At 26.3% G+C, this 12,597-nt stretch overlaps 1 protein-coding gene across 1 annotated transcript in view; it reads right to left on the minus strand.

Moving 5' to 3' along the window:
- LOC107626367 (40S ribosomal protein S17) overlaps positions 12,343–12,597 on the minus strand; it is a gene marked incomplete in the record, with an annotated part of 2,167 nt that continues 1,912 nt past the window's right edge. The window contains 1 exon segment of the mRNA XM_016329235.2: positions 12,343–12,597. Within this exon segment, the coding sequence (XP_016184721.1) occupies positions 12,560–12,597 (38 nt within the window).

Genomic DNA, 12,597 nt, shown 5'->3' on the forward strand with positions numbered 1-12,597 from the left:
ATAACTAATATAAAATTTCAAATATTAAAAAATAAAAAATTCCTACCTAACTATATCAATCAAGGACGAAAAAAATTGGTGATCAAGATCAAGGTAATTGGAGAAAACCCTAATTAAAATCCAGCTCCTGCTTTGCATGATTTGGAAACCACTAACAAGAATTGATGAATGGTCAAAAGGAAATTATGGAGAAGTTTGACCAAAGTGATGAAGGGAAATAAAATCAACCTGTAAATAGACATTATTTAATTTTCCATATAAGGAAGTAAATGGTCAACGTGGCAAAGGTTCATGGAATGTGCTTTAAATGATTTGTTGATGCATTACTATAATAAGTAGACAACAATTCCATTCTCATTCATCAAGACTTCACCACACCATCTTATTATTATTATTATTCTTATCGATGACAGATGTACAAACAACTTAGATAGTTAGATAAATAAAATACAGAGAAAAATTTAAAATAGTCTCTGATAATTATCTCAAAAGACAATGAAATTCTTGACAAAAAAAAATTAATTTGTATCTGACAATTATTTCAAAAGGACAACGAGATTTCTGTGTCAACAAAAGTCAATAATATTTTTTTGACACAGAAACTAATCAGTCCTATAAAAAAGATTAAAGATCAATTGAATATTCTTTTTTTTTTTAGTGTCTCGTTGTCCTTTCGAGATAATTATCACGGATCGGATGGGGTATTCACTCATAAATATATGAATTATTATTATTATTATTCAACTTATTCAAAGTAGTGGAAAACCACACACCAAATAATTATCATACATACATAAACCAAAGTATACTATACCAACACAGGAAAAATTAAATAAATATCTTACTCTTGTCATTTTCGGTCGCATTATATTTTTCTGCCTACCATCTACTATTTTTTGTTTGTTTGTAATGATCATATGATCCAAGTTAAATATGGTGTTTCAGTTCATGTATTTTTATCTAATAATTTAAATTTTAAAATAAATAATATTCTAAAATAATTTTTTTTATATAAGTACATATACAAATATTTTGTCTCAAAATATAAAATTTTTATTTTTTTTACCTTAACAAAATAAGAAAATAAAAATAGATATTAGGAATCAATATTATTTACTCTTTTTGGCTTGATCCTCTCTTTTTAACCGTTTCTTGTTAATTTTTTTATCAAATTTTCAAATATGTATTTTCGTATTATTAATTAAACTAAAAGAAATCGACAGTTGCGTATTTTTAGTTTTTTACCACTTAGATTAAGCTTTTTATATAAGTGATTTCCCAATAGTTTTTGTATGTCTAATGTTTCACGCATACTGTCAAACAAGAAAATAATTAAGCTTTTTTTTTTCAATTACCACTTTAATTTTGAATTTTATTTTTTAGGATAATTTTTTTTCTTGATTTATAATTTTTAACTCATCATATGTACTCAATCTATTATTATTTATTTTTTGTTGTTCAAACTGAAATTATGAAACTGCAGTACATCTTATAGTTATAAATACAAATATACCAAGCGTATAATAGTAGGAATGAAAAAATAAAGCAAATACATAAATAAAAAATATATAAAAAAACGTAATTTTCTGCCTTTTATTCAGAATATTCGTGGACTATTAAATAAAGATAAGGGCTATAATAGGATATAATATTTAATTTAGTCCCTGATTTTGTATATGTGGATTTTACATTACACCATATCCGACAGTTATTGATCGCTAATTATGAAGTCGAATAGCAGTGGATGTTAATCCACTCAAAGATAGGGTGCGGTAAAACCTTTAACGGCGGTTAATAATAACCGTTGAAATAACCACTGTTAGTTGATATTTTACTACAGATTATTTTTGCGACGGTTCTAAACGCTACTACAAACATAACTAAGCCTACTTGTAGATGATGATGGTTGTTAATTGCTGCAAAATGTCAATTGCCAAAATACTGTGTTTCTATTATAGCGGTGGATTCATAACCGCCGCCAAATGACATATTATATTTTTTTTAAAGCCAAATTTTTAATATATGATCAATTTTTTTATTCCTTTTACATTCTTCCACTAACGTAAGTTGCTTTAATTTATTAAAACAAACAACTAATCAAACTAAAAAAAAAAACAAAACAGAAACAGCTAGATGCTATACTAGATTATGTAAAATAATATCATTTTGGTTTTGGCACTTGTAAGTAGTGTTTATTGAAATTTTTTCTCCCAAAGTAAGTGTTACGGCGTTATTTTTTTACTACTTATTTAAGCGCCAAAATCAAAACTGCATCATTTCACAAGTTCTAACGTGGCATCCGTAAGTAATGTTTATTGAAACTTGTTTTCCAAAATAAGTGATATGGTCGGCGTTGTTTTTTGATTATTTATTTGAATGTCAAAATTAAAATTGCATCATTTCACAAGTTTTAATGTGCTATTTGATTGTTTATATCAACATTATATTAATATTTGTATGTCAAAATTTATTTTAAAAATTAATGTGAATTATATTGATGAGTCCGGTTTTGTTTATTAAATTGAAAGCTGCATTGAAATAATGTGTATTGAGTTGGAGCTTTAATGAGAGCCACCCGAAGCATATGCTACTATACCATCCTTCTTTAAATATTGCTTGATAAGTACAAAATATTTAATAATAATATCGGTCATCCATTTATGAGAATATATATATGGGGTTGCTTCCAACCCAAAAAAATAAAAGTAGTCATAACTTCTCCCTTTGATTGTCTTGAAAATAAATGAATTCACCTTAAAATACTCAAAGGTTGATGAGATAAGTGGTTGAAATATGTATTTATTGTCTTGTTAAACATTAGATATATACTTTCACAAGTCCAAGGCACATATATATTTTATAAAGTTATCCACTTAATTATTCAATTAGTAATTTTATTTTTTATTTTATAAAAGAATATATACATATATATTTATATTTACGTGATTATTTATTTTATTTAAAACTAGGAGATAACTTAGGGTGATATTTAGGATGTGGTATACATATTATTTTTTATTCAAAGTTATATATATGAATTTAATTTTGATGCGTTAACAGTGTAAAATATTTTACACAATCGTATAATTATATTTATCTTTTTGGATGACCATTCATGCGATCAATAAAAATAGTAGATATTTTTTATAATGTGACACTACATGATTGAATATATATGTAAAATTATTGTTTTACACTGATATTGCAATTAAATTAAATATTATATTTTTTTTTCTTTTAGTTTAGAAACAATGTTATGAAAGTTTAATCCTTATGATGACTAACCCAACTTAACTAAAATTAGTTAGAGTCTAATAAATTTCAGTTTTCAGTGACCTTAATAAGAAAAAGGAAAAGTGAATTGAAGTAATTAGACATAATATAGTTCCAAGTCCAATATCTAAAATTCAAACGTTATCCGAACAAATAACATTTATAATTAGAAAATCTTGACATGCAACTTCACGATTGAAATTCTAAAACAAAAAACTTTGAATTTCTGAATATTATAGATATAATCACTCGTCTCATTTTATTTATTTAAAATTTTCAAAAAAGTAATTTTATAATATAATATCAGTCAGAACTTCTATGATCGAAAAATTTAAAGTTTCAATTACAACAACAAACAAAATTCGTCGTTAATATTTTTTTCCCTTTGATTTTTACTAAGGAAACAAAAAATTGGAAGCAAATTAAAGAGGTAATTTAATTTGTAAATATAAAAACTCATGAATCTTATAATGTGTGTATATTTAGGGTTGTTGTAAGTACTTAGACACTTGTTTAATTATATGGTATTTTTGTGCAACGATTATGTTACGTGTATATTAAAATAAATTATCAATATAAAATATATGTTAAAATATAAATACATATTAAAAATAAATTAAATTACATATATATTTATATACAAATATATTAGTAATTGATTTTAACGACAGATTTTAGTGTAGGAATATAATTTTTGATGCTGCAAACATGCTTAGTCTTTAGTATTGTTCACCTTAGTATGACTCATACTTGTTCTTTTTATCCATAAAATTCAGCTCTTTATTGTGTTAAAAAGAATAAAAGAAAAAGAAGGAAAAATAAATTAAAAAAAAAAAGAAAGAGAAAAAATGGATAATGTAGGGTAGGTAGAGATGTTCCTAGAAATTGCATGGTGAATTTAGTGATGAACATGTACGTGTATGAATGCATGGTCCGTCGTACAAAACGAAAAGTGCAAAATAGTCTTCCATTGGAAACCACGTGTACATTCCATTTCTCATATCAACTCTTTATATTACAACAATCTAAATTATTAAGTGTTTTATAAAATCTCTCCTATATAGTTATATATATTCTTAATTAAACAACATGTGAGGCTTTTAAAATTGATGAGGATTACTAGAGTGGATTATGAAGTATTATAATTGAATATCTATTGCTAATATTATTTTCGAAAAAAAAATTCAACATAAGATATACTAAAAGAAAAATCGAGATACAATCAAATTTAAAGTCCAAAAAAAAAAATTCTTGCGAAATAAAAGATGTTTGATATATTATCATTCATGAATTACCTCTTATTTATTTGAAGGAGGATGCTTTCATAAAGACGCATAAAATATTTTTTTGTAAAGATATTTATGTGTCATATTATTATTTGATGTATTAATGGATCGGTTATTTTTTAATTTCTTAATAAATTAGAATAAAATCGATTTTTTTATAACAATAAACACATACACAATTGTTATCAGATCCGGTCGAACCGACCAATTTACATAACCCACTAGATCATGATTTTTTTTTGTTTTTTTAAACAAAAATCAGGAATATATTTGTCTTTTTATTAAAAAAATTTAAACATGATTCGGATTAGATTATGTAAATCGATCGAATCAAATCGGGTCTAATAATTTAATGCGGACAATTTAATTTATTATTATTGCTATAATAAACCAATTTTATTCTGATTTATTAAAAAATAAATTATTAACCAATTTAATAATGATATCTAATAATATCATAACACATGTAAACATCTTTAAAAAAAAATATTTTAAATATTTTTATCGAAGCGGCCTCCTTATTAGAATACATACTGAAATTTTAAAGCACATATTTATTATAATAAAACAGTAAATTTCTAAATGGATATAAACACACAGTCATATATATCTCGAAATGACGTAGCTACTTGACATTATAAGATTAATTATTGTGATATTGATCCAACGCTAAAGAAAATTGAAGAATTTGCCTGTTGCAAAGTCAAACAGAGAGAAAGAGGAATAGTATTGGTGTCTGTCTAAACCTTTAAAGCCATTGAATTTTTGTGTCGAAACAAAAATATAACGGAATTAAATTCGTGGAGAGCGATTGCCTAACCATTCTATACCAATATGCTCATGTGCCTCTTCAAATCAACTCTTTACTTTAAATATTCTTACTCTCTCCCAACAATGGACTTTCGGATATTCTTCACTCCCTAATCTCATCTTTAAATTAAAAAAAGATTATTCATCTTAATTACTATACATTATATATATTATACAATTAATTTATAAAGAGTATGCAATTTACAAAAACTATCACATTTATCATCATCGCTAACTGTTTTGTCGATTTTTAACAAATCGATGGTTTGCTTTGAAAAGTAAAGTTTATAGGAAAGTTAAATTAAAAAGATAAAGACTTGAAAGGAACCTACAGATAATTAACTCGAGACAGACTCAGAAAGTTTCTGGAAATGTGAGTGTGCGTGAGTAATTTCTGAAGCAAAGTTCTAATCTTTATTCCCTGAAGCTTTCTAGTATTTATAGTATACTTTTATAACCAATTATTAATTTCATAGCGCTGTCTTGTATGCGCACTCCCAGTAACCATTTCTGCTCTTTTGCCAATAAATGTTACCTATCAATTCCTCACATGGTAAAAGCATTTAACTTCTCCACCTATGTAACCGTTCGATTCCTCATTCGAGCAACTATTCGATTTCTCATTCGAATACTTTGTTCAATCAGACCCAGACCCGTTCGATTTAAGGAAAAATTCAAAATCGAGTCCATGCATGACAAACAACTCCCAACTAATGCCTGCACGTGCATCTTTTCGACATTTACTTTCCTTCTCATTATTTCTTCAATACTTTGAATTAGCTCGTCCTAATCGAGAATATTTTTTTATTAACAATTACAAATTTAAAAATTAATTATTTTTCTAACAAAATAATATATGTTTGATTCTCTTTTAAACTACTAATGGTATATGATGAAAAATAAATTTTATTTTATTTGATAAAATTATAACAATGAATTATTGTGAGTCTTGTAAGATTAATGGTATATTCTCCTTTCTCACAAGAAACATACACTAGTATAAATCAATCATGAGTTGTTAATTTAACATAAACCTAACTTATAACTCATATGATGAATCAACCCTTTAATTTCTCCACAAGATATAGGCTAAGATAGAATAATTATTATATTCCATTTAATTAGTGTATGTTCTTGTCAAACCAAGTTGGCATTTATGCACATATATAGTATCCGTGTTAGTTTACGTATTGCTACTCATAAATATGTACCAACAAAAAACGTGAAATAAATACTCCATAAATTGGCTCACCTCACCTTACATTTTTAATGTGCAGACTAATAAGAATTTTAATGGAAAAAAAATGTACTAACGGATAACCAATCGAACTCAAGTTCCAAGTATTTTGCTCAAATTTTATTTTAATTTTCATAGTAGTTGGTACTTGGTATAATTAATTAATTGAATGTAACAATATAGTATATATTGTTGTAGATAAGGCCTTAGCTTGTACCAATGTATGTGTAATAAAATAGCCTCTGTACTATATATCCCAAATGAACATTATACTATATTATCATGCACATTGTACATGTATCTTAACATTATAATATGCAACAAAAGACATCAATATATGATGAAATAATAAGGATTAATATATGGAAAATATATTGAAGTTAATCTGTTACTCAAGTAGCTCCAAGGAAACTTTTAATAAAATACTACAACAATATAGATTATTTTTAGGGTTATATATGTAAAAAAAATTAAAATTCGTCAAAAAAATAAATTTTAACATTATTTTAACTATAAAAATATATTAATAAAATTTTTATTAAAAATAATATTTTTAACATATAAGTAATTGTGAAAAAAGTTTAAATTTTATTTTGATAAATATTGACTGTCAAAAATAATTTGTTATAAAAATTTGAGAATATATTTTCTGTGATACTTATTAACCGTTAAAAATACTATTTATTTTGACACTTATTTATCATGAAAAATTTTCAACAAAGAATGAGATGAGATTTTAAAACTGAAGAATAAACTGAGATTTTGAAGATAAAGAATGAGTAATATGATCCTAAACTGAGAGCAGTGTGATGCCAAAATTGACGGAGCTCAGAGAAGAAGAGAAATAGTAGAGTAAATTGAAAACAAATGAGTGTCAAAATTGAGGAGTAATTTTCTATGGTCAAATTATTCATCAAGAAAACATAGAGAATTTTATATTTGTGATATTTGTTAAAAATAATATATTAATTTTTACATTTAATTATGACTGTTAAAAAAACAATGTTAAAATAGCTCTGTTTTTTTGTAGTGAAAATAATCGACAATTTATTTTATCTACAGTAACAATAAAAATAACCGTTAATATATTTATCAATAATTAAAATTAGTTGTTTTATATTTATTATTAAAATATTTTAGTGATCAATAATGAATTTTTTTAATCATTATAAAACCTTATAAATTAAATAATAATAATAATAATAAAAAGATATAATTGTCACAAAAATATAATTTAACTAAAAAGAAATATTGATTATAATGATATTGCATTGCTACTCAAACTAGATTTAGGTCCATAATTTTGTACATGTTTGAACAAGCCATGTAGGTTAAAACTCGGAGGGTTATAAGTCAAATATGAACATCTTTCTTTCTTCCTTCTACCAATAATTATGTCACTAATTTATCAAAATACGCCATGTAATGGCTAAGAATTTCACACACCTCCATAATTATATTACCCATTTTGGTTTAGTTAACTTAATTATATTTTCCTATATAAGCATAGACATTGTACTCACCTACCAAACTGTAAAACGTTTGGTCAACGAACGCCAAAAGAATATTATTGGACCACCAAAAGTCAATCATGCGGGCTTTAATCTAATAATTCTAAATTTGTTTTTGTGAATAATAATACTTATTTTTAACTCACTTTGTTTTCGTCTTTTTCCATTTGTAGAGTTGGTAGATGGAGAATTATTCTTCATCTTGCCACATAAAGAAGTTTAATTTATGTAAGACATTGAAAATTATCTACCTTTCTATGTCTTTGTTAATGAAAATAATTAATGAGAATGAACAATTTGGTAGATGGAACTTTGAAAGAAGTGACTCTTAATTAATTAACAGAAGTAGTTGCCTGATTTATTCATTAGTATAATTAATTAACATTCATATAGTACCATACAAATTAAAGTCACAACTCACAAGCAACAGGATGAGAACATGAGAAACTTCAGTGTTATTCAACATTGAGATTTCGTTTGAATAAGTACATGAAATTAACTTTTGATTAGCCACTATTATTATAAAATTATATTTTAAATTATTTTTTTTTTTGGAGGAATTATAGTTTATGATTAAAATTTAGTAGGGCGGTCAAACGGGTTAGCCCGGCCCATTTAGGCCCGGCCCATTAAATCCGTGGGTTAAACGGGCTGGACCGTTTAAGCCCGCGAATAATTTTTCAGTTCGGATCATTTATGGTCAGTCCGTGGGTTAAACGAGTCAGCCCGTTTATTCTTTTATTTTATTTTTTAAAAAATATTTTGACAAAAAATATTACTTTTATTGCAAAAACCTTTAAAAAATAATTTTTTTTGTTGATGGGTCGAATTTTCGGGTCGGATAAAAAAATATCTCCTAAAAGTGCCGTTTTTAAAAAAAATGTAAAAAAAAAAGGGCACCCGTTCAGCCCGCGAACTAATCCGTTTAACCCGTCATTTTTTGTGGGTTAATCGGACTCAGCCCGTTTAGCCCAAAATTTAAACATACTTAATTTTAGAGACAAAGTCCGCCCATTTAAATGGGTAAACGGACTGGCCCGATAGATTTAGCCCATTTTGACAATTCTAAAATTTAGGATTTAAGTAAGATAAAAAATAATTTCACCAAATTAATTGATTTTTTTTATTAACAACTTGCTTTAAAACCTAATTAAAGAAAAATAAACTAAAAGAGGACAGTTTTTGAAAATGAGATCCGATAGAATTAGCATGAAGACAAATAGAGATATAAGAAGGTAAATTAAAGAACACGTGACAGCTAAATTGATTGATATTTTTATTAACTTAAAAAACTAACCCCCTAATTAATTATTTACACTTTTTTTTTTTGGTGACTAATTATTTACACTTTAATTTAAAACAAATATTTTTAGATTTTTCTAATATTGAAAATTAAATATTTAAAATTATTTACCTAATTTATTTATACATTTAGATTTGGATACAAAATTTAAATATTAACTAAAGATTGATGTTAACAAATAAATAATATTTTAAATCAATTTACTACGTATTTTTAATGGAAACATTTTTTTGGTATTAAGATGGACATATTTAATATCATACATACCATGCTGTCCTGGCGAAAATTATTTTGTATAAAACTTGAAATATTATCATTAATTTGTTATTAATAATTTAGGCCCTCAATAGTCACCTGGTCTATTCCTGAGATAGTCAAATGCAAAATTAATTCTACCACAAGGAGTCCAAATGAAACTATGGGCTATAATAACAAAAATAATTATTTTTTTTTAAGAAGAAAGAAAGAAAGAAATTCTGATCATCCTAAACATATTTTTTACACAGACCAAGCAGATTGAAACCATAAATTATAATACCCTATTGATGAAACTTTGAATTAAATTCTCAACCTCCTCTCATTGAAATGCATGGGAAGCATTAAGTTGCATGCCTATATATTAGCCTCTAAAAATTATGGAGATGACTGGTGAGAGAAAGTGTATATGCATTTCAATTCTACTACTCATGCATTCATGTGCCAACTATACACACTTCTCTGCAATCTATTAATACACCCATTCAAGTTTTTTCAATATATTTTGCTGCTTTGTACTAAGGTTGTGTTTAATTTGGATGGGATAACTCTAGAAGGTAATGCATTATTTTAGGATATTTAAATTTGTTAATATAATTTCATAAATTTAATTTTGATATACTATCAGTATAAAGTATAGTAAAAATAACTATCTTTCATATTGACCACAAGAATGGTCATCCAAAAAAATAATGGATGTAATTGTACGACTGTATAAAACGATTTATACTATCAGTGCATCAAAATTAAACTCAAATTTCATTACAAAAAAATATTTTTAAAATGATGGAAACAAAATATTTTAGGGTTTAAGATATCTAATTATAACGAGTTAATTCTTAATGAGTTGTTGTATAACAAAACAGAATTTAAATCTCAGACACTTATTTACGCAGACAAATAAATTAACTACTCGAATAATGTAAAAGTTGGTTACTCTTACTAACCATATAATATAATAACACTAATTTTTGGATATGATTTATTAAGTGAACCGCATATGTAGAATCAAGGTTGCACTTTCCGGTGAAAATTCCTTCAATGCTGCCACTAGTAAACACTGTGACTATATAATCACCAAAATATTTTCCAGATTCCAATATATCCACCGTTTCACGTGACACGTAGATTAGTTTCTCAAAAAATTAATAAAAAATAAAATAAAATGAAATTTATGTATAGTAGATGGACTACAAAATTAACTGCACTTTAAGGTTGCTTCTAGGTCCATGAGAGTACGTTATATTATTGAATTTGAATTCATGTTGGTCTGTGTATAGTGTAATGTTTTTATGGAATGTTACGGATCATGCAAATTCTTTCATACTTTCTACCTACCTAACCTGCCCCAAGTTACGTTCATGTACACATATATATACGGGATGCACGCAATCTTATTTTTCAAGTTTCATATTAAATTTATCCAAGACCATTGGGTACTTTAACCCAACTATTCTGTCATGTACTTCAAAGATATTCAATGCAAAATCTTCAGGAAGATTGGTTTATTCAATTGACTACTGTGTTATTTTTTCACTTATTGACTACATATGTATAGTAGCTATTGGTTTATTCAATTTGTCCTCATGCTGGTAAATATTCATTGATCTTGTTTTGTTTTATGTAAATATAATACATAATACTAAAACAGTAGTGTCAATAAGACTATAGTTTATCTCGTACAGTCAGATGAAGATTTTACATAATTTTTTAATTTAATTTGTTCATTAATTAGAAATTACATAAGCTCTTATCTTAAGGTACACCACCTTCATATTATGAAGAGGTTCAAGCATGCTTAAACTATTAGTAAAAAATTATATTATCAACAAATTAATCATATATTTGTTACATTTAAAAATTCTTGGGCATATTAATACATGTCATAATGTGCGCAACTCCTTCAATTTTTGCTGGACCTTCAAGCTCCAATTTGGATTTGTAACCTTCTATACATAAAACCATTGAAATGAAACAATGGAGGGTTAGGACTCCTTTTGGGCCTCAATCCCATTGAAGCCCAATTTCACCCTTGGGGAGAATTTTTATCAAGAAAACAGGGGATATTTACTAAACAGGGGATATTTTTATCATGTATAGTCTTCGTTGATTATGTTTTGTTTATGCAAATAGCAATTTGTCATCCCAAACATATCCTTTATGTTTTTTGTTAAAACAAACATTCTTGATCTATTAATTCGTGAAACTAATCCCCTGTATTCATCTTTGTGCTTTTAAGTTCAAACTTTAAACCATGCAAGCAAGGAAAAGATGATATAGTTTATGTTATCTAGTGACTTGTGAAAAGATGATATAGTTTGATGTATTTGACTGAATTGTTGACTCTCAAATATCATCTTCGCATAAAAATGACTCTTCTTAAAAACTACTTAACATGATTAGCTATGTTCATACATGAATAACAAATCATCTATAGTATCAGCTATCAATTTTGCATGAAGTTACGAAATTAATTGAACCTGAATTTCGCCCAAAAATACTTCCTGTATTCTAGTTTCCCCAAAATAAATAAAGTAATAACTAGCCTCATTCTTATCCTTACTGCACCAAGATTAATCTAAATTAACTTTAACAAAAAGGACATTCCCTTGTAACATGAAATCATTAATTCTAATATGTAAATATAATAAAAACTCAGCTAAAAGCTACTAAAATCACCAATATGCAATAGTGCAGCATTGAAATATTCTCTCCCAATGCAACACAGAACACACTGATGGCACTAACAATTTAACCAAAACAAAAATTAATTCCATTAAGAAACGCTTTCAACAGTTTTAACAATATAAAGTTCTAAAGTCCGAATGATAAATAAAACGACAAAAATAACAACGAAAACGACACAACCACCATTTATCAGAATTCAGAACCTCCTACCAGCGCCGCCAGCAAAACCACCGC

Source organism: Arachis ipaensis, chromosome B02 (assembly GCF_000816755.2).
Source record: "Arachis ipaensis cultivar K30076 chromosome B02, Araip1.1, whole genome shotgun sequence".
NCBI classification, from domain to species: domain Eukaryota; kingdom Viridiplantae; phylum Streptophyta; class Magnoliopsida; order Fabales; family Fabaceae; genus Arachis; species Arachis ipaensis.